This window comes from Tenrec ecaudatus, chromosome 15 (assembly GCF_050624435.1).
Source record: "Tenrec ecaudatus isolate mTenEca1 chromosome 15, mTenEca1.hap1, whole genome shotgun sequence".
In the NCBI taxonomy this organism is placed as follows: domain Eukaryota; kingdom Metazoa; phylum Chordata; class Mammalia; order Afrosoricida; family Tenrecidae; genus Tenrec; species Tenrec ecaudatus.
The window spans coordinates 15055735-15079717 of record NC_134544.1 but is presented as its reverse complement, the minus strand read 5'-3'; the positions used below and the strand labels follow the sequence as shown (position 1 = coordinate 15079717).

The following is a 23983-nucleotide window of genomic DNA, read 5'->3' as shown; positions in this document are numbered from 1 at the left end:
TAACAACTGGGTCAACAAGTTACCATGTTCCAATAATTCCAATTTAACACTGCTTGCTACAAGATTGGGAAAAAGATATTTCTGGCTCCTACATATGAACTAAGAAGCACATGTAGCTTCACAGCTCTGAGCGAAACAGTACACACCCAAGAAAAGCCTCCTGCTGAGCATGGACTGTACCTGCATATACATTTTGGAAGCACAAAGAAAACATTCTCAGATATCTGGAGGAATACTGTCCAAGGAGGATGACAGAGGATTCGGTGTTTTCAGATTAACTGGCTGACTTGTTAGGCTCCATCTTTCTAAGAGAACTCTATTCATTTTTTCTGCAAACATATTTTCTAACGGAAAATTTTCTTCTGCCTTGAATCTCTTGGTTATGTCATTTGCATAATGTAATTTAAGGGGCCTTGGCGTATTGAGAGAATAAATCAAGGACCCAGTGTCATATTTTATGGTTATTATATCTGTGGCTATGAAAATTTTATTGAATCTTCCTACTAAGTGAAATGCCCATCATTGTACTCCCACTAAAAGAGAATTTAATGACATAAAATTGAAAGGCAGTATAACCAACTTTAGAAAATAATAGAAATCTCTTATTCACACACACAAACACAATAAATACAAATTCTATGACTTGAGGCTGATCAAAGTAAGAATTACAAATATAAATCATTTTATCTGTAAAATCTTTAGCTAATATGAATATCTACTAACTTCTTCAATAATTTATGAAGGCATAATGAAGCAGATATCAACTCCATCATATTGAATAGATATGGACAACCCAGACGACAAGAAATTGGCTAAATGCTTTTCTTTTTTTATCATTTTATTGGGGGCTCTTACAGCTTTTATCACAATCCGTATACATATCCATTGTATCAAGTACATTTGTACATATGTTGTCATCATCATTTTCAAAACATTTTCTTTCTACTTGAGCCCTTGGTATCAGCTCATTTTTTCCCTCCCTCCCTGACCCCTACTCCCTCATGAACCCTTGATCATTTATAATTTTATTTCCATGTATTACATGGACCACTGTCTCTCTTCACCCACTTTTATGTTGTCCATCCCCCTGGGAGGGAGTTATATGTCAATCATTGTGACCGGTTCCCTCTTACTCCTCCCATCTTCCCCTCGCCCTCCTGGTTTCGCTACTCACTTTATTGGTCCTGAGGGGTTTATCTGTCCTGGATTCCTTGTGTTGCAAGCTCTTATCTGTACCTGTGTATGTGGTCTTGTCGAGCCAAATTTGTAAGGTAGAATAGGGGTCATGATAGTTGGGGGAGGTTGGGGGTGGCCAAATGCTTTCATTAATTATATTTATCCTTAAAAAATCCTATGATATAAATACTATTGTCCTATTTTAAAAGAAAAAGGGAAATTGAAGCTCAGTCATCTAACTTGCCTGAGATTATGATGTTATTAAGTGGTAGAGATTTCATTGAATCCAAGATAATATTAACTAAGGGCCCCAGAAGATGAAGATGCTCAGTTCCTAAATTTAACATTTAGTCAAATTTGTACATGAAACAGAAGAGTTAGGTATGGTTCAAAGCTAACATCAGTTAGCCAAATGTTTGTCTTAGAATATAGTACAAAACATAATAATTTAGTGTATATTTCTATGCTTAAAAACACTTGCATATACAGTCTTTAATATAACAATATGGCAATATAACATTTTTACGTTCGCTGCAAAGTAACACCTGCTTGTTATGACGAACCTGTGCATGTCTTGAATGTTTAATAATAGGCTTCCTGGGGGTTGTCTTGTAACTACAGGCTGTACATAAGTTGGACATTTGCAACCTGAGTACTGTCTGCATATGATCTGCTAATATTTCAAATATAACCGAGAAGTAAAACAACACCTTTGTTCCATTGTCATACACGCCCCTATTTCAAAGGTCTTCATCTGTAAAACCATATGCCTCAAAAACCAAAGAAATGCAAGAATTAACTGAGTGTAAAAATTAACCTACTGACCTTAAAAACAACACGAGGAAAGTAGCTCTTACCTTTGGCAAATATCGATATAATATTGAGTTCTCCCCAGATCCAGGTGTACTTGCTTTCATTAAAAAGAGAATCAAATTCTACAGGATTTTTCTTCCATCCTTCAAGTAATTGAGAGAGAGGGGAGGGGGGAAACATACATGGGGAAGCAAGTCCCTAAAACGTGTTTTTAAAATAATTAGTAGTTTCAGCTAGAGAAAAGAACCAACACAAATCACAGCTCCTTTACTTCTGACTAAAAACTACAATTGCTTTTGAAACGTTGAGGGCAACACCTAGAAAAACCAGGAATTCTCGCATTTGAATGACCACATTTTTCAAGCGTTTAGGATGATCCAGGAGGACACTTATTCGCGGAACTAATTCCAGTGAGGACTCTGAGGAGAAAGGGCTGCTAAACGTCATGCCAAAAGCATCGCAAAGCTCACCTTGACCTTGGAGACACAAGGCGGCGCTGGTGCAGCGCTGCGGTGCTGTCTAGTCTATTTCCACTCACCCTGACTCCTGTGAGAGCGAACTGCCCCATACATCAACTTGGTTTTCTTGGCTGTAATCTTTCTGCAAATACATTACTAGGTCTTTCTCCCGTGGAGTCGCTGGGTGGGTTTACACTACCAACCTTTCAGTTAGCAGTCAAGAGCCTAACCATGACACCGCCAGAGATCTTTAATACACTATGAAGAAGGCATTGTTTAGAGGATAACTTCCCTTAAGCTATTTATCTAGATGGACGGTACCTTTGGTAACGGCACTGACATCTTCATAAAATCCAGCTATCAGGGCTACGTGTCCTGGTCTGGATTCCGTGGGCGCACGTGTATGAGAGATCCCCCAGCTGCCTTCATGCATGATGACATTCCTAGAAGGTATAAAAATGGATGGCTAACACAGACTATGACTAAATGCTCTCGTAGGGCTTCAGAAAAAAAATCAGATTATTAAAGGAATTGAAAACAAAAAGTTCCTTCAAAACTTAAGAAGGAACGGAGTCTTTCGAATATCACTAAACTAAACCCAGGCCTGGCCCTCCCATCAGCTGAATGTGGTAATTCAAGTGAGACCAACCAGGATGCTGCCCACCACCACAGAATCATGAGATAAAATAAGAGGGTGCTTATGTACACTGGTACAGGTAAGAGCTCTCGACACATGGAATCCAGGACAGATAAACCCTCAGAAACAGCAATGGGAGTAGCAATACCACTGAGGGTAGAAGGCAGGAAGGGGACACATGGGTAACCGACTACAAAGACACAATTCCCCCACCTCCCTAGGGGGTGCGAACAACAATTACATGGATGAAGGGAGACAGTGGGAGTTGTAAGACACAATAATAATAATAATTTATCAGGGGTCCATGAGGGTGGGGGAAAAAAAAGGAGCTGATACCAAGGGCTTAAACAGAAAGAAGTGCTTGATACAATTGATGTATAGATAGTTATAAAGGCTGTAAAAGCCCCCAATAAAATGATTTATTTACAATTTTTTTAAAAGAGTGTGCTTCAAAAAGTTCTATTTCTATTTTTCCAAAAGCATTTCAAGCCCCGTCCCATATACCATTCCTGTTTTTAAGCCACATTATTGAGATGGTTTCTTATCTATTGGCAACTGGTACACACAATATTTTTGTATCAATGCTAAATTGATTGGATGTGATAATGATACTGTGATCATGTGGGACAATGTTCTTAGAAAATACATGATAAAGTGTTCAAAGGTCATCTTTAAGAGTTTGTTTTAAAATTGTTTTGCAAAAATAATTAAAAATATGTGTGCATGTATGTAGACTTGAGTAAATTTAAAAGTATTGCTATTAGAATTCCAATTCATATCTGTGTAGGTTTATTTCAAACACAACATATTTAAATATGTCTCGGCTCTTTCCATTAGTCTTTTTTTATTATTATTAAAAGATGATTTTATTGGGGGCTTTCAGCCCTTGTAACAATCCATAAATCAATTGTATCGTGCATGTTTGCACATATGTTACCATCCTTATTTTCTACACATTTACTTTCTATTGAGCCCTTAGTATCAGCTCCTCTTTTTACCCTCACTACCCCCTCATGACCCCTTGATAAATATGGATTATTATTATTGTCATATCTCACACTGATTGTTGTCTCCCTTCCCCCATGGTTTCTGTTGTTTGTCCCTCTGGGGGTGGGAGGAGTTATGTGCTGATCACTGTGATTGGTTCCCTCTTCCTCGCCCCCTCTCCCCATCTTCCACTCTCCTCCTGGTTTCGCTACTCCCATAACTGTGCCTGACGACTGGTCTTTTAAGCCAGATCAAAGTTAATGAAGACAATTTTATGGAATGAGTTATACACAGAGATAAGTCTTGGTTTCACTAATAGAATCCAGAGAATAAGAAAGTGAGATTCAATTAAAAGGATGATTTCGTAGGAGCTCTGTTGGGCCAGTTAAATTTAAGACAGAGCAGTCAACCCAGGAGGCTCTAGAGAAGCGGTTCTGAAACTGTGCGTCGCGATCCCTTGGGGATTGAACGACCCTTTCACAGGGGCCACTTAAGACCATCGGAAAACACATAAATATTTTTTTCACAATATATAATTATATTGTTTTGTGATTAATCACTATGCTTTAATTATGTTCGATTTGTAACAATGACAATACATCCTGCATATCAGATATTTACATTACGATTCACAACAGTAGCAAAATTACAGTGATGAAGTAGCAATGAAAATAGTTTTATGGTTGGAGGGTCACCACACATGTATTAAAGGGTTGCAGCATTAGGAAGGTTGAGATAAATAGCTCACTGAAGGCGGACACACACTCAAGTCCCTGTGAGATATTCTAGTTGACAAGCCACATGGAGACAAGCTGGTGGCAGCCAGAGCATCAGAGCTGGAGAAGCCATGTGGAGACCCCTGCCAGCGCTGAGATGCTTATACCACCAATGGATCCACAAGACTTTCTACCCACTGGCCTGTGATTATCCTGCATTCGGCATCGTTGCATGTGTTTCATGAGTCTGAATAGGACTTTATAGACTGGTATCAGACATATGGGCTAATACTACTCTTAAGTACTTGATCTGTAGTGGGCTGGGATATATTCTCAATGTACAATTACTCTCTGATAGAAAACTCTCTTTTACCCATATGAGTGTCTATGAATTTGTTTCTCTAGCCAACCCAGACTAACACAGATAGCGACCCTACAGGACAGCGTAGACCTGCTTCTGAAAATCCTTACAGATTCAAAGGGCTTCTTCTTCCTCTGTGGAGCTACTCACTCTGCAGCAGCCCCAGGCTCAGCCCACTGTGCCACCAGAGCAAAAAGCTATGGAAACACAGACTGCATCAATACTTTTTCCTTCTTCAAAAAAACACATTAATCTTAATACATCCTTTGACAAAGTATATAAGTTGTGGTTTAGAAACTTGTAATAGTGACACTCCATAATAAATAATATCTTTATAAATCCCTGTATAACCACCTTCTCTTTGCAAAGAAAACTCCACTGCTATCTAGTTGATTACAAGACAAAGTAGAACTGCCCTGTTGATTTCTGAGACTGTAACTTACAGCGGAGAAGGCCTCATCTTTCTTCTGAGGAGCAGCTGGTGGTTTCGAACTGCTGACCTCGCAGTTAGCAACCCAATGTATGGCCCACTGTGTCACCAGGGCTCCTCGTGCCATCTGTAAGTAACTATTAAATGGTCTGAAAGCCATTGTATAAATTACCAGACTGAAATAATCTTCAATTTCTTCAGTTACATATGGAAAACTGGATTAAACAGGAAAAAGGCATACAGAAAGCGGGGAAGAAGCAACAGGCTCAAGAGACGATGGAGATTTTGAAACTAAATATAGAACACAAAACACATGAAGTGTGTGAGCCGTGGGTTTACATGTGACACAGGCCTAAAGGAGAAATAAGGAGAAATAACAGCTGCCAGACAAGCCCCCATATATTTTTATCCTAGTAATTTGCTAAAATAACAAACAGATCTGTGTCAAAGAAGCACAACCAGAATGCTGCTTGGAGGCAAGGACGGCAAGACTTCGTCTCACAGTTTGGCCGTGTTGTCAGGAGAGAGCAGGCCCTGGAGCGGGGCAGCATGCCTGGTAAGAGAGGCAGTAAAAGAGGAAGGGCCTCGACACAGTGCCTGTGGCAGCAGGTTCACACATAGGAAGAATCGTGAGGATGATGTCGGACAAGGTAGTGTTTCATTCGCTTATGTAGAGGGTTGCTATGGGTCAGAACCGATCCAATGACAACTAACAACTTTTGCAACAAAATCTATTTCGCTCCTGTCTTCTCCCACAAAGAAATTCACCTAACTATATATCACCCAAAAAGGCGCCCTGGTGTCAGAATTGGTTAAGCATTGAGCTGCTAACTGCAAGGAAGGTCAGCAATTCAAGCCCACCGGTTGTTCCTCAGGAGAAAGGCTAGGCTGTCTGCTCTGGGAAATTTCTGAAGTCTCAGAAACGTGAAGGGGCAGTTCTACTCTGTCCTATAGGGTTGCTATGAGTTGGAATCAGCTCAATAGTGGTGAAGTTTTTGAGTTTTTTATCACCCAAGCATTTTAATTATTTGTAGGACTCCGTGTTACATGTTTGTAGGTACAGACCTTTGCCCTAGTTTGATCTCGTCTTCCTACTGACGTTTTCCTACTGCCCTGAGACGCTCATCTATAGTTTTATTCTTTAGGACATTATACATTCCTCTGAGCCCTCATAAATTCATTTCTGGGGATTCTATATCAGATAGAATGAGAGTTCGTCATTCGAGCCCACAAGTGCGTGTTAAAAGGCTACTACGTGCTAAGGTCTGGAGTCGAGTTGCAGAAGGCAGACTGAGGTCTTCGCCGTATGGCCGTGCACAATAATAAGAAATCAAACGTGGCAGAGGCGTGCAGGGCAGTGATGGCAGACGAGAATGGGATCAATATCCACAAAATCTTTGCTTTAATCTCTCCACACCACCATGAGGATAGGTACAATCGATGGAATCCTGCGTCACCACAGGACGTTCATGCCTGCAATCCGAGGATTACAAACAAGTTCCTTTCCTAAGTCTGTCTGTGAGTCAAGTTTGTACCTCAATTGGAAATGGGTAGGTACAGTTCCCATCGAACATGAGTTAGTCAAATGTTCTCCTTCATACATAGTATACTTTTCTGTGCATTAAAAAAAAACCAACCAAAGCAGCACTTCCAGATACACTGAGCATCAGCAGGAGAATCATGTAGTTCTGTTTTGATATGCACAGCCGTGTCCAAGATTATTAGGAACCATTCTACAAGCGGGCTTCAAAAAGTCCACAGAAAAACTTCATGATCTCTTCATCTGTTTTTCATCAACGTTTGGAACCTCTTCTCGTGCATTAGTGGACCATAGTGTTTCGTTCAACAGTGCACACATATTCTGACCCAACTCATACGTTGTAATCCCTCAATGCATCGTGGCTTAACCCACTTCCTCCCTGTGTTTCCTGTTTCCATTTCCCCTTCTTTTCCAACCCTTCAGGATTCTGACCTTGCGCAAATGCTGCCTTTTTTATCATAAAAAGCTGCTTCGTCTAACTCAGAGCTGGAGTTCAGTTCCAGACTTGAAGGGGAAGGGCCATGGTTTGGGGAATCCCAGCAAGCCTGGTCAACTAGAATTTTAAGTTTTGCTTCCCATTTTTTTCTTACACGCTATCTAGGACCTTCTAATGGGATCCTTTCCAGCGAAGTTTGTGATGGTGGCTGGGCACCATCTAGTTCTTCAGGGCTCAGGGTTTTTCCATGAACTTTATGAAGCCTCCCCATATGTACCTTTACAGCATTGGGATCACAGACATATGTGGTCAGATGGTGCCCAAACTGATGTTATGCGGTGCACGGCTGCAATAGAATGGAATACAATACAGATTTTGAGGAACTTTCTACTAGTCAGAAAAAGAAAATGGCTTGTAGGAGCTCTGTAAATCCACAAAAAATAGGCAGTTCTTTTCAAAGCTACTTAACCAAAGCCAAAGTTAAACAGTGATATAGACTTGTAATGGCTTCATGTTGTATATTGTTAGATGTCTTTGAATTGGTTACAACTAAGAGTCACTCCACGGACAACAGAATGAACCACTGGCCAGTCCCTCCCAGGGACTGGTCTTCCTCATTACATGTCAAAAGTATGTGAGGCGAAGTGTCGGCACGCTTGCTTCTCAGCAGCATTCTGGCTGTACTAACAAGACAGATTTGTTTGTTCTTCCGTCAGTCCATGGAATTTTCACTTTTATTTTACCCATTTTATTGACATATAATAATCATATCATATGGTACTTTCAACATTCTTGTGCACTATTAATTAAAGTGGATCAATTCTTTCTTACTATTCATATATATGTATGTATATATATTCATATACATGTATATGAGGCGATTCAAAATATTTTAACAGAAGGTAATATTTCATATTTTGGATTTTTTCACATGATCAAGGGGAGTTTAATCAGGAAGTTAGGATGTTACCACAAGCCAGGATCAGTCAACAGTAAGGATTCTATTGTTGGCTCACAGCAGCACCTCTCCACAGCCAGCAACCAAGCCTCTTTCTGGTCCTCTACCTCTCAGCCACATGGTCCCCTGGCTTCTGCCTCTGTGGACCAAGAAGCCAGCTCACTATCACCCTGTCTCACTGTCCCACAAACTTGGGTCAGATGAGGAAAAGGTATCCCATAGTCTCAACACTGCTCCTCTCGTCTCTGTGCAACAGTGTCAGCAGCCTCTATCGTCGAGATCTCTTCCAAGGCATCTCAGACAGAAGGTGATATTTTGAGTTGACATCTGTATTTCCTAGTTATAGGTTATTGTGAGACGGCTTCATTCATTTTATGTTTTTTTTGTTATTAAAGAGATTAAGATGTTTTTTTTTTAAGAAAAAGAAACTAGAGTAAGTCTGATCCAAGTTAGCCAAGCAACTAAGCCCAACATTTCAAATCACCTGATATCAAGTTTCTACAACAGGAGTGATTGTGGCTCAAAAAACCAAACTCACTTGATGGACTGGATGCTGACTCCTAGTGACCCTATAGGATGGAATAGACCTGCCCCTATGAGTTTCTAAGATGGTAACTCTTTACAGGAGTAAAAAACCCCATCTTTTTCCCTCAGAGTGACTGGTGGTTTTGAACTGCTGACCTTGCGGTTAGCCGTCCAACACATAACCACTATGCCACCAGGGCTGAGAACAAATAAACTGTCAGTATAGCGCTAATTTGTAAGACAATGGCAAATGTCTTTCTCAGTCTTCATCTCAGTACCCATATGAGAGAAACAGTCTGACATTTGCTGTTGACTTGACCTCAAGGACACCTTTCCAAGAGATGGCTCTGTACCAGTGGGCATGCTCACCTGATAAACGGTGCTCTGGGACTTCCATCTTCATCTAGCTTAAAAACTGCATTGGCTCGCAGGCCATCGGCCACAAACAACACTAGTCTTTTCGCCGGAGGAGGCAACGGTGTCCAGTGAGGAGTCATCCCGTGAACCAGGGGAGACGTCAGATAGATGTCAAAGATGGAGGCGAAGAACACAACATGTACCAGCAGCCCCAGCAGGAAGAACAGCAGCATAGCCCGAGCTGCCAATTCACCTCCAGGGGAAACTGCAAGTGGGAACAAAGTTAAATCTGGGTACGCCTGCAGGCAGCCACAAGTATCTTCACATATTTCGATGACTACAGGTACACTGAAAATAGGCTTTTAAATGTTACATAAGTTAGAAGTTTGCCCTGACTGCAGGTGGCAAAAGTAAACATAACTCCGTAATGAGAGAAAGAATTGAAATAAGGGCCATGATGAAGTACAGGCTGAGCTGTTCATTGTTAGCTGACTCGCCCTGTGACGTGGGATGACCCCATCCATGAGTTACAAAGTAGAACTGCCCCCGTGGGCTTTTCTTGGCTGTAATCTCAGGGAGGCTGTTTGTTAGCCTTCTTTCATGTGGTCAGTGGATGGGGTTAAAAATCTTTAGCAGACATTTGTCCCACCCAGGCTCTGGACAAAGAACATAAAAGCACTTAAAAGAAAAATAAAGTTCAATGAGCACAGGGGAAACGCTACTATATACAAACACTCCAGGGATGAGGTCCAGGAAGTATGGCAGGGGCCAGATCAAATCCAGGGGTACATATGGTAGCCAACTAAAAAAGAGTTCACTTACACGAAAGCAAATAGAATATTTGGGGCAAAGTGAAATGCATCCTAAGCTGATGAAATTTAGCACTGACACAAAGAGCCAAAAATTAATCAAGTAAGTCTTAAAACTACATAAGGTTCAGTAAAATCAAACCTATGTCAAATCGTGCTCCCCTCTTGATGAGCTCACTGAAGGAATGGGTGCCAAGGCACAGGGTGGCAAAGAAACTAGATGGTGCTCAGGTATCAGAAAGAATAGCATCTGGGGTCTTAAAGGCTGGTCTTCAAACAGACAACTAAGTCCACTCGGAAGAAGCACACCAGCCAGAGTGATCAAAGGATTGTAAATTATATCATCAAAATTTAAAGGAGGGAATTGTGTCAGACCTTAAATTGTGAACATCTGATTTGCAGATGGATCCATGAATGACAGTGGAAACCCAAAATCCAATGGCAGTTTTTACACATAGATTTTATTTCAAGCGAATCCCCTTTCATTATAGTCAAGGTATGTAAATAGCCTTGTTGTCAGGGAACATTGCAAAGTTGATTGTGGCTCATGCAAAGTGCATTGAAAAGTGGATTATTGCAGATTCAGTTAGGTTAAAATTTCACACCTTATCATTTGATCTCCCTTTGACCCATTTAAAATTTGCTCTAGTTAATATTTTCTACTTTTCTTTTTCTCCGTTTTACTTTGTTATTGTTGTTACCGTATATACTCGAGTATAAGCCAACCCGTATATCAGCCGAGGCACCTAATTTTACCACAAAAACTGCATTAAAAATGTGCTGAAAACCTTGGCTTACACATGAGTATATGCGGTATTTTGTTTTGCTTGCTTTTTCAATGTTTTCCTGTATATGACATCCAGGATAGGTGGATCCACAGAGACGGTGACAGGATGAATGGTTCACTGGGGTTATGGCAGGAAGGCTGGAGGAAATGGAAGCCACTAGCAATGAGTACAAGAGAGCAGAAATTTCTAAAATGGATTGTGGTAATGATTGCACAAGGACTCTTCTTGATGTGACTGAACTATCAAATTATTGAACATGTGGATTATGTGCCAATAAAACTGCTTTATATCAAATGTTTTTATCCTTATGTTTCATATTAAAAAGAATTTATATCCAATTGAATATATAACCCAAAGATATATATATGTATATATATACTATATATATATATAAATCTTTGTACATGAAGAGTTAACTGACGAGTTTGTATAGAATTTGGATGGTTTCCCCTTGACACCATCTGAAGTTTTCTTCATGGGGTTGGGGTGTTAATCTATGAATTCCCCCCCCCCCCCAACGCCATAGACACTCAAACTCCTTGGGTTTACTTTGGCACTTTGTATCTTTTTAAAGTTTTTCTATTTCTCTAAATTACCCAATGGATCAAGCTAAAAATGTTCAAAATAGTCACGTGTGATTCTCTTTTCTGCTCTTCGGTACAGGAGTCACTGCCCAGAGATGGTCTTTCCCCCCCAAGTACTTAATGCCTGTCAGTTAGACCTTAAACTCTCCTCAGGGCACAGGCATATTTCCATGTATAGAAGCGCAAGCTGATTTAAAGACTCCCCCTTTCCCATGGGACACTAGGATCTCCTTGTCCTGCCTTTAAAAAAGCACGCACCTCTATTGCTTTTCACTTGTACCCATATGTATAAGTAACTCCCGAGAGTGGGTCTATCTATCTAGGTAGCTAGCTAGCTGTGTTGTACGGCAGCTGCGCATTTACTACTGCACAGCTTTTCTGAATTAAGAGGCACAGCGTTCAGAGATAATATACTTTGTTAATGCGCAAATACTCATTGAAATACTGAAATAAATCTTTGACTTGAGAACTTTGGCCTGCTTACAGCCTTAAGATCCATTGTTCTTATAGAGCAACAGTGGAGTCCAAGGAGGGACAACTGGCCATGTCCACAGAAAAAGGCACCCCAGTCCTAGTCCCTGCTGGGAGTATCCTGGGAAACAGAGACCACCCCAACCACCAAACAAATGCAAAGTATGAACCAGACTGTAAACAAACAGATTGCAACTCAATTTTTAATTTTTTAAGCCAAACCCCAAATAGTGGAGTTTATATATTTTAAAAGAAATCAATTACAAAAAAAAAAACCACCGAAAAACATTTTCCTGCCCAATGGTAAATTAAGATCAGTATTTTAAGAATATGTTAACAACTCGGATAATACAAGTAACCTTGATTTTTTTACTTCTAGCCTCCAAAACAGAGAGAGAATAAGTTTCTGTTGTTTTATGCTGTAAGTTTTTCATGGGAACCGGGAATGTTAGCCAGCCGTTCAAAGAACACGAAGGAGTCTGTCAAACACCTTCAGGCACAGACCAGATGAGAGAACGGGCGCTTTGCAAAGTGAGTCAAGCTCAGAAAGACAAATACTTTGCACCATTATTATTCTCAAAGAAAAATGGTTTTCACGACAAAGGATAATACTTAAGAGATTACAAGGGGGAAGATGGGGAAGGAAGGTACAAGAAGGTAAGGAGGTGGGGGAGGGTAGAAAGATGAAGAAAACCCTACATACAGGCAGTTTAATGGGGACTGTCACCTATTTGATGACGTGGACTGTGCCACTACGTAACATGTTTTTCTTTGTGTAGATCATATTCCACAAACAAAGGGAATGTGATATATATTATATATAAACAAATAAATACAGCTGTTGTTGTTTTCAAAGAGAGAAGGGTCACAGCCTTAAGAACCCCCCAGACTCCTTGCCCGTCAGATGGACACGTGCTCTGAGTGGCTACACGTGGAGGAAAAGTAAACCTGAAGTGGACTCGTATTTGTGACACACGTGTCGGTTTCAAACAAACAAAAATCCGTCATTGGATCCTTAGGAAACCACTCCAGGGAATAAGGCAAACCATTTTTCCAAGTGTATTTCATGTTTTCCCTGTGTGCACACATGCATACAGAGAGCAGGTGTGAGTAAACATTCCGTCAAAGAGCTGACCAGCAAAGCTGAAGGGCGCCCGACAAGACAAGGTAAACGTTGTAATGAAATGTGTAAAGACCTGGGGTTAGAAAACCAAAAAGGAAGCTGTGGGCACACTCGGCATATGAAAAGCTGAAAGAACTGAAGAAAAAACCTCAAGCCTCAAGGCGCAATATTCATGGATTTTCTGAATTAAGGGTCAAACTCTTTAGAACTAATATACTTTTTTACTGCTCAAGGACTTACTGAAATAACGGAACAATTTTTTCATTTTCAAAGCAAAATACTGAACAGTGCAGGAAGCAGCCAAAGAAGATGGAAGGCAACCAGGGCGAAGTGTAGCACCGATGAAACACCCAATAGTCCTCTGATTCTGAGGCTTCTCCCTCCCCGCTGTCGTGACCCCAGTCCTGCCTTTCACTTTGGGCTAGACTGGAGCATGCACACAAGTACAGATAAGAGCTCACAACACATGGAATCCAGGTCAGATAAACCCCTCAGGAACAGAAATGGGAATATCGATACCAGGAGGGTAATGGGAGGAGGAGAGGAAGGGGGAACCGATCACAATGATCAGCATATAACCCCACCCCACCTCACGGGGATGAACAACAGAAATGTAGGTGAAGGGAGACGGAGGTCAGTGTAAGATATGAAAATAATAATAGAGAGCAGATAACAAGGGCTCAAATATCAAGTAAATGTGTAGAAAATGATGGCAACATATGTACAAATATGCTTGATCCGATTGATGTATGGAGTGTTATAAGAACTCTAAGATTTAAAACAAACAACAATAGATAGGATATGCAGAGAAGACGAACAACTCAAATGCTCCTTAGAAGCAAGGATGGCGAGAGCTTGTCTCACCTACTTTGGACTACAACCACTCCCTGGAAAAAGGCATCATGCTGGGTAAAGTAGAAAGCAGCGAAGAAGATGGAGCCCCTGAACAAAATGGACTGTCGCAGTGGCTGCCACAGTGGACTCAGAGGTAAAAACGACGTGAGGCAGCAGGTGCAGGGCCGGGCCGGGTTTCCTTCTGGAGTGCACAGGGCAGTCTCGATGGGTCGGAACCCACTTAATGGCCCCCAACAGCAACAGTAAAACCTATACACATACGTCGTATCCCAAAGCATTATGCTGAGAAATAAGTTGGAAAGTCATCTTAATGCCAATATTTGGTGGGGTTTGGGGAATACATGGTGTTTTTCATTTTAGAAAACACTGGCAGAAGGTCTCCCAGCTTGGGTTCTCCTCGCAATGCAGGAAGGTTCCTTCTCTTCTCCACCCTCACTGCTGTGTGGTAACGCCCGTCTGACCTCAGGCCGGTCGGAACAGGATGACATGGCATCCTGCCGTTGGAAAGTTTCGCTGACCTGATTGCGACTGAGGAATGAGGATGACCATCTTTTCAGTCTTGATTAGCCAACTGGGCGTCCTCTCCTGTCAATGATCTGTTCGTATCCTTTGATCAGATAGGGTGAGAGTCACTGGCCTGGTTTCTCTCACTTGCACCTATAGATGGTGTCTTCTATTACACAGAAAATTTAAAATGGTAATATCCTTCCTCAAACCTATCCCTTATGAGCTCAACTCTGCACGTCTATAGAAATGTCTAAGGAACGTTGTTTAATAAAATGTTCTTTAATCCTAGATATCACAGGTTTTCTAATAATTTTAAATTTTGCTTTTCACTTTTATTATTAAAAATGTGTATATACTGTGAACTAACATCTACCTTCATGTTTTTGCATAACAGAGTTATGAGTAGAGTTAGCACTTCAAAATTTGCTCAGAAAAAAAATTCCACATCAGAAATAAGCAAAGGCGAAAAATTTTAATTCAATTCAGGCCTTTCATGATTTGTAATAATCAAATATTGGAAACAATATCTATTAACAGGGGGAACTGGTAAATGGTCTTTTCATAATAAAACATTATACAGCATTCAAAATCAATTAGGTCACATCCATGACAAGGGCATATCTTACAAATACAAAGATAAATGACCCCCCAAGAAATGTTAGAGTATATGTCATTGTTTTCTGGCCTGACTCTCACTACACTCTGCTGGCTTAGGGGTTACATGTTGGGCTAGTAACCATAAGGCCAGCAGTTTGTATCCACCAATTTCTGCAAGAGAAAAATGAGCTTTCTCTTTTATAAAGAGGTACAGCCTCAGAAACTCTGAGACCCTGTCCTGCAAGATTACTGTGAGTAGGAATCCACTTGATGGCAGTGGGATATTTGGATCCCTCACTGCGTTGGACTCTCCTGCTGCAAGCCTTCATAGGTACAAGTCCTCTGTAGAATGCTCTCACAAATTATATCCTCCATTCCCTCTCTCTGCTGAGGCCTGGCATCTTCTTGCACAAGAAACCCAGGTGTTTCCCACCATGATCACTGAAGACAAAATGGATGCATAAGCAAATGCGGTGAAGAAAACTGATGGTGCCCGGCTATCAAAAGATATAGTGTCTGGAATCTTAAAGGCTTGAAGCTAAACAAGCAGCCACACAGCAAGGAAGCAAATAAGCCCAGGTGGATGAAGCACACCAGCCTGTGTGTCATGAGGAGTCAGGTATCAAAAGATCCAAAACAAACAATTATATGGATGTGAAAGAGGAGGGTTGAGGGGAGATCCAAAGCCCATCTGTAGACAATTGGACATCCCTCCACAGAAGGGTCACAAGGAAGGGATGATTCAACCAGGTTGCAGTATAGCACCAAGAAAACACATATAATTCCTCTAGTTCATGAATGCTTCCTCCTCCCCACTACCATGACCTAGTTCTACCTTACAAATCTGGCTAGATCGGAGTACACACATTAGTACAATTAAGTGTCCTCGACACATGAAATTCAAGACATAAAACTCTCAGGAACAGTAGTGGGAGTAGCAATATCTATAGAGTAGGGGCTGGTGGGGGTAAATAAAGGAGAAATCCATCATAAGGTTGGATATATAGCCTACCCCACCCCCTGGGGGACCAATAACAGAAATGTGGGTGAAGGGAGACAACAGTGTAATAAACAAAATTACAACAATAACATATAATTGATCAAGGATTCATGAGGGAGAAAGGGGATAAAATAAGAGCTGATACCAAGGACTCAAGTAGAAAATGTTTTAGAAATGTTGATGGCAACATATGTACAAGTGTACCTAATACATTTGAATGATGGATTGTGATAAGATTTCTAAGAGACCCCAATAAAACTATTTTTAAAAAAACAAAAGAATTCCAGGTGATGTGATGTTGCTGACTGGTAGCAGAATGGTGGGTAGAGTCGCCGAGAGGCTCCATGGGAGAGAGATCCGGGGAAGCACTCCCTCAGACGGTTATTGTTGCGTGCTGCGGAGTTGGTTCTGGCTCATGCGCAACAGAATGAGACACCATCCTCACGATCGCGGCCGCGTTTGAGCACATTGCTGCAGCCACTGCGTTCACCCATCTCGTTGGGGGTCTTTTTCTTTCTTGCTCTCTATTTTACCCAGCACGATGTGCTTCACTAGGAACGTGTGATCTAGTGATCACACATCCAAAGTACTGGAGGTCAAGTCTCACCACCCTGATTCCAAGGAACATTCTGACTGCTTTTTCCAAGGCAGACTCGTTCCTCCTTCTGGTAGTCCATGGCACTGTCAACATGCTTCCCCAAGACCGTAATTCAGACGCACCGAATCTTCTTGTTAAAATTAACACCTAGGAAAGCAGAGGGGGAAGTTCTACTCTGTAACACGGGGTCACTTGGAGTCAAACATCCACTCGATGGTACCTAACAGCAGCAGCAGCTCCTTGAACAGTCAAGCATCACTGCAAGGGGGTCTCACCTGATTGCAGTCCAAGTCAGAAACCAAAGTCGTTATTTCTGTTTGTCATGATGGGTATGGCTTTGACTACTTGGATGTCTGCTTGTCATTTTACTCTAATTCCATAACAGCTCGGACAGGTACTGCAGGTTTGGTTTGTTTTTAACTCCTGACACTGTATCTCTGGCATCATCCATTACAATCCCAGGCACTGAATTAGAACGCAAATATTTGCCTTATCTTTAGCATTTTCACTGCTAAAGGACACACAATATGCACCTATGACCACTAGAGGTCGCGCCTTTCTTCTCGTTTTGCTCCCAACACACAACCGGTCAAAATTCAAGACACTGAAAAAATTACAACCCACACGCACTTATCTCACTTCCTCTGTTTCCTGCTTCTATCCCTTCTTCTCTCCTAACTCTTAAGAATTTTGTCCTTGGGTAAATACGGCACTTCTGATCTCAAATGGTTTATTGCTTTAAAGTATCACAAGTATTGTTTGGCTGATAATTGGGGTGAGTTCATTTCCAGACCTGTGAACCAGGACATTACCCTTTATTTCCTTGGAGGTATGGTCTGCCCAGACAAAAAAACCACACCTCCATTCAGCAGAGCACGACTGAGATCCCCGTGCTTGAAGTGAGAGACCAAGCAAGGGGACCATGAGACAGAACAGAGCAACACTGTAGACACTATGAGACGTCGAGGCAGCACAGTGGGTGGGTCACTGGTCTAAGGAGACCAGAGGCCAAGGGACCACGTGTCTGAGAATCCAAGGACTAGAGAAAGACACTTAGCCGAGGAGAGGCATGGCGGGGGACCGATGACTGTATCGTAAGTTTTCTTGTTTTTTCTGTGTTGAAATTTTATTTCATAAGATTAGAAATTATAATACATCATTCAATAAGGGGTTTCATATCATTAGAACACTAATTATTCAAACTTTTAACATAAACATTTTTGTTTCTCAAATTCTGTCGAAAATATGTATTATCACCCTAAAGTTTACTTAAGTTTTCTGACCCTGGCTTGTAGGAATCTATTAACTTTAAATAAGTCCCCTTAATCATGAATTTTGTTTGTCAACTGTGTGTGCCCATTGCAGCAAACTATGGATGGCAGCAACATAACAGTGTCTTGGGGAGACAGTCGGTGTCAGAAGCGGGGGAAGGAAGGGTGGAGGGTAGAGAATTTGTGTCAGACCTCTGCCTCATGGCAAACAGGTTAGGCCTTGAGTTGGTGAGAATTTGGATTCTCCTTCCTTGTGAAGCCCGAGGAGGTCAGATGCGGCCTCTGGGTGGTTTCTGCATAATGTATTTCTCTGCCCAACTTTTCTAAACATTTACTTTCTATTTGAGTCGTTGGTATCAGCTCCTCTTTTTCCTTTCCACCCCTCTCCCACCCTCATAACCCCTTGATAAATGATTTTTATTTTCATATCTTACACCAACCGCTGTCTCCCTGCTGGTCACATGAAGCGCATGGTCTCATGGGAAGAGTTGGAGGAAATTATGCTCAGCGAAGATAGCCAATCACAAAAGGACAAGTACAAAAGTCGCCCACTGTCTATACACGCACTGGGTATAGACAAAAGCCACTCATCTTACACTGTAGGTCCAACTTTTGGAGGAAGGGCCAGGCGGCTTTCCACAGGGGTTGCTCCGTTTAGAGTAGGAGGGGTCCTGTCTTGCATGTCCTTAGCAGCAGTTGTTTTCTGTTGTGCTGTTAACTTATTGCTGTTTTCATTTGCATCTCTGAAGTGGCTAATGACCAGGAGCATTTCTTCATGTTTGTGAGTGACCTGACTTCACCCATCTCATCTGCCCATTTTGTCTTGTTGAAGGGTTGAGGCTTTCTATAAAGATTAGTCTGATATGTATATCATTGCCCACATTTCCCCATCCGCGGGTTCTCTTAAGTCTCATGATTTTATTTTTTTTCAGATACACACAAGTGTCTTATTTTTAGGAGGTCCCAGTCACCTGGTTGGTCTTCTGCTTTTTGTGATTCTCACTGTGCTTGGTCGTACGTTTATGCCGTCTTGGAGGGGCCTGAAGTGTGTCCCTATTATTAATTGATAATATAGTTCTAGGTTTCAGATTTAGATTGTTGGTCCCTCCTGAGTTTATTTTTGGATATGATGTACAGGATGGGGTCCTGTTTCATTTTTTTGCAAATAGATAATCCAGTTTTGCCAGCACTATTTGTTGAAGAGACTGTCTCTTCCCCATATAATGAGCTTGGGCCTTTTGTCAAAAATCAGCTGTCCATAGGGGGATGTATTTACTTTGGGGTTCTCAATTCTGTTCCATTGGTCTATGTGTCTGATGTTGTATCAGGTCCAGCTGTTTTGATTATAGTGGCTGTGTAATAGGTTTCAATACTGGGAAATGGCCAAATGATTTGTAATGGGCCTGTCAGTCAAAGAAACAGGTTCATGATAATGGGAAGTAGAATCAGGAAAAAATAGATTTTATAGGAAGTCAGTCCTGGGAGAATTTCTACATGTAACTTCTCACAACTCTCTGTGGAAACATTTTAAATTTATTTTCAATTTATATTTTATGGATTTAAATAAAACTTATTCCCTTGGCATCCTATTGACTTAACTACCTTTTCAGACTTTAGCTGCAAAAACAATTGATATTTTTATGTTTGTGTCATTTTTTCTTTTAAAAACTGGTAGGTAATCTAGAATGAACCAAAATTGCCTTAAAAAATCAAGGACTAACAGATCCAATGCCCAATGTGGATTCCAAATTACAATGACTCTATGGGACAGAGTAGGGCTGCTTCAAAGTGTTTCCATGATTTCATATTTAGCCCAGTGCTTAATCCACTGCACCAAGAAAGGGCTTCTGGAATGATTATAACAGCAACATTTTCCCCAACAGTTTTCTTGGCATATAATTCACATATCATACAATTCAATTGTTCAATCACATCAAGAAGGGTTGTACAATCATCACTACAATGAGTTTGAAAACATTTTCTTCATTCTTGTATTTGTTATTAGCTATCTATTTCTCCCCAACTTTCTCAATCATACCCCCAAGGCACCAGTAATCCAGTTACTGTCTCTATAAATTTACCTGTCCTGGATCGCATATACAAAAAAATTTAATTAAAAAAAATCGAACAACAATAATAAAGTAAAACAGATAAAAACCTCAATTGAAAAGACAGTAGAATAAATGTAAATGGATCATAAGGGAGATCAAATGATAAGGTGAATTTTAACCTGACTGCATCTGCAACAATTTACTTTCCAGTGTGTTCTGCATGAGAGCCAGGCTACTCACACCCCTGCTCAATGGTCAGAGGGGAACCACTGGGGGGGTTAATCCACATGCATTTCCCCTTCCATTTTTTTCAACAGAAAAAAGGGAGATCAAATGATATTACATTTTAACCTAACTGCATCTGTCATAATTAGCTCTACGATGCTCTCTGATAACAGAACATCCACAACTCTCATCTGGGATCAGAAGGGTCCTCTGGAGGCTTAATCCACGTGTGAACTCTGCAAACGGATTTTGAGCTTCAACTTTCATCCATAGCCTCCTGCAAACCAGCTGTTCACAATTTAAGCTCTGGTACAATTCCCTCCTTTAGAATTTGATTATTTACAATCCTTAGATCACACAGGCTGGTGTGCTTCTTTCATGTGGATTGTTGACCCTTACTAATATAGCTGTTTGTTTGAAAACAAGCCTTCAAAACCTCAGAAGTTATTCGTTCTGATAGCCGAGCATCATCTAGTTTCTTCATCGCACTTTGCTATAGCACCCAGTACCTTTGTGATGGTGAGCATCAAGCAGGGCCATCTCATAAGAACCAATTGGGGCTAGAATTAAGTGCAAGCCCCAAATCTATTCATGTACCTATGGTTTATGTATGTCTTTGGTTCACCTTAAAAACATCGTTGTCACTTTATATATCAACACTTATGGTGTACTTGGTACAAGGGCAAAGTCCATGGGTGGTGCCAACAGCAGACGTGCTTTTCTGCTCATGGAAAGATCGGTGGTTTGAGTTTACCCAGGGAGGCCTCAGAAGACAGGCCTAATGATCTACTTTGGAAAAAGCTGCCACTGGAAACCCTATGGAGCATAGTTCTACTCCGTGGGGCTGTCCCAAGTTAGCATAATTTCTGGTTTAGGTACCAAGAGCTGTGACAAATCCGTTGCAAATGATATTTCTTTGTATCTTACCGATCTGTATACTTTATCGCCTATGGAAAGCGGATACAAGTATTGCTGGGAACTTTATCAAGGTCTCACATTCAGGAATTGGCTGAATTGAGATTTAAACTTAAGTTTTCTACCTCATAAGCACAATCCTGCTTGGGGACCTGCATGCAAAATAAAAACACCCACTGCCATCAAATTGATGCCTACTCACAGCGACCCTATAGGATAGAGCACAACTATCACACCGTGTTCAAAGGCTGTGATCTTATGGCACAAACCATCTCATCTTCCTCCCATGGGCGCCTTGTTGCTTCAAACTGTCAACCTTTTGGTGAGCAGCCCAAGAGATGTCTAAAACTCCTCTTTCTCAAAAATTCAAACTCACTTCCATAGAGTTGACGCTGACTCATAGCATCCCTGCAGAACAGGTAAGCACTGACCTTGTGGATTTCCAAGACTGTAACTCTTCACGGGAGTAGCAAAGCCTCATCTTTCTCCTGAAATTTCTTCATGAAAAAGATGGAAATACCGTACACATGTAATCTATTTCTAGTCATGCCCTTTTATGCCATTCGCCAATTCCTCCATTGCTGAAATTGGGTCCATTTTAATCTCTCAGGAACATTCACCTAACATAAGGATCTGTAATCCCTTATGCTAGGGAATATCTAACAGGAGCCTTGGTGGCACTGTCAGTTACACAATGGACTGCTAACTGCAAGGTCAGCAGTTCAAACCCACCAAGTGCTCTGAGGAAGAAAGCCAAAGCTTTCTGCTTCCCTAAAGATGTACATACAGCTTTTGGAAATCCTATGGGATGGTTTTAACGTGTGCTGTAGAGTCCACTGTGTGTCAAATGTACTTGATGGTAGTGGATTTAACAAGATAGGTCCAATATACAACCCACTATGCCCTTAGGTCTCGCAACAAGATAGGTACTTAGCTATTTCTATACAATTTTCCTGTGACCAGGAGTCTTTTATTAAACATATTTTTATGTGTAGCACAAAAAGTATTTGTACTAGAACATTTGGATTCATTCGTTATTCTATTTTTTAAATACATGATTCCTTGATGCTAACATACTAAAAAATAAAACAGGCAAAAACACTCCCTCTACACCAAAACCTCATCCAAATGAAACTTTCATTTCCACAGCCCAGGTAAACTAAAATGAAAGACTGGGACTTAACTGCTGGCATACCTTTACATGTAAATCAATAACCTGACCTAAGGTTATGCGAGAATGCTCCATTTTCATTTTTCCACAGAGATAAAGAAGAGATACTTTACTGCTTTAATATGCAACTTAGCTGCTAGTCAAAATTCAAAGCGCATTAAAATCAAATTCATACCAACTGCCTCACAGCATCCCTCTCCAACAGGGTAGAACTGCCCCTGTGAGTTTCCAAGACTGTAACTCTTGATGGGAGTAGAAAGTCCAGTCTCCCTCCTGGAGTGGCCAATGGTTTCCAACTTCAGATCTTGTGGTTAGCAGCCCTGTGCATAACCACTGTGCCACCAGAGCTGCCACCTACTTATCCCGGTGCTTACTGGAAGCTGTCCAGCAAGAAAACAGACCACCTGTAAACATCCCTATCTGTCTATCTGCATGCCTATATATATGTGGGGTTCAGGTAGCCATGGGTTAAGCATTAGACTGCTAACTCAAAGGTTCAAACCCACAAGTCACTCTACCGGAGAAAGGTGAGGCAGTCTGCTTCCATAAACATTTACAGCCTTGAAAACTCTCTGGGACAGTTCCTATCTGTCCATAAACAATGTTCCTAAAGTGGGCTGCAAACGCAGATGCCTACAATTCATCCTGGATGATGAGCTATCATACAAAAATTTTTAATTGCCAGAGAGGCACTGAGTCTTTTTTTTTTCCCCTGAAAGGCAGGCAGTAGGCCAAATGTTTTTGACCCTAAGGTCAATAGCAGGGGTGGGGAGGATCTGGCTGGCAAGGCCCATGAAATTACTAGCTAACCTCATTCAATTCGCTCACTGCCATTGAGTCAATGCTAACGCATAGCCCCTGTGGGTTTCCAAGACTGTAGTTGTTTATGGGAGTGGAAAGCCCAGTCTTTCTCCCACAGAGCTGCAGGTGGTTTTGAACTGACAACCTTATGTATGCCAACTACACGTATGATATCCCAGCCCATAACCACTGCACCACTGGGCTCCATAGCTAACATCATGCACCTCACCAATGAGCAGCCATTCTAGCCATCCCATTAGGAGCGAGCTAATTAAAAGGTTTGATTAAATACAGCAGTTCCTTTCCAAGTTGATAATTTTGTATGGCCGGTAAATGATGTTATAAACATCCGAATAGCACCTGACAGAACAAGGGTTATCGCCCTGGTCTAGTCACTGGCTCTTAGAATGGACTCCATGACAGCAGCCCACGCCACCGCAACCAACAAACTTGGATTTGGGGTCAAGGAAGGACATAAAAGATATGCGTTGAAATCCTAGTTAGGGGTATACTTAACTTTATGGGCAAACGTTTGATAAAGGAAATGACCACTCGTCAGTATAAAACTTTTAAAAATAATTGTGTCACAATCAAAACTTTGATTCCATTCTACGTGGATGAGCCAGGAACGTTGCAGGGCATCATGGAAAAAGAACGTCTTTGCCAGAGCAAGTCAGAGAGACCCGACTTTAGTTCTTTCGGTGGTGAACGGTGCTGGTGACTTGAACAGGTCAGGGGACCATTCTGGGTTTTAGGTGACTTAACATCTCTGGGAATGGGGGTGGAAATGGATATTTTCAGGGTGCGATTCGCGTATTAATCC

The 23983-nt window shown here is 41.3% G+C and overlaps 1 protein-coding gene across 1 annotated transcript in view; it reads right to left on the bottom strand.

Annotated features, from left to right (window-relative positions):
* Positions 1-9646, bottom strand: part of PIGN (phosphatidylinositol glycan anchor biosynthesis class N) — an 84969-nt gene extending 75323 nt beyond the window's left edge. Inside the window, 3 exon segments of the mRNA XM_075533215.1 lie at positions 2034-2132; positions 2769-2890; positions 9407-9646. Coding sequence (XP_075389330.1) covers positions 2034-2132; positions 2769-2890; positions 9407-9627 — 442 coding nt within the window. The 5' untranslated portion in view covers positions 9628-9646.
* Between the last annotated feature and the right edge of the window lie 14337 nt (positions 9647-23983).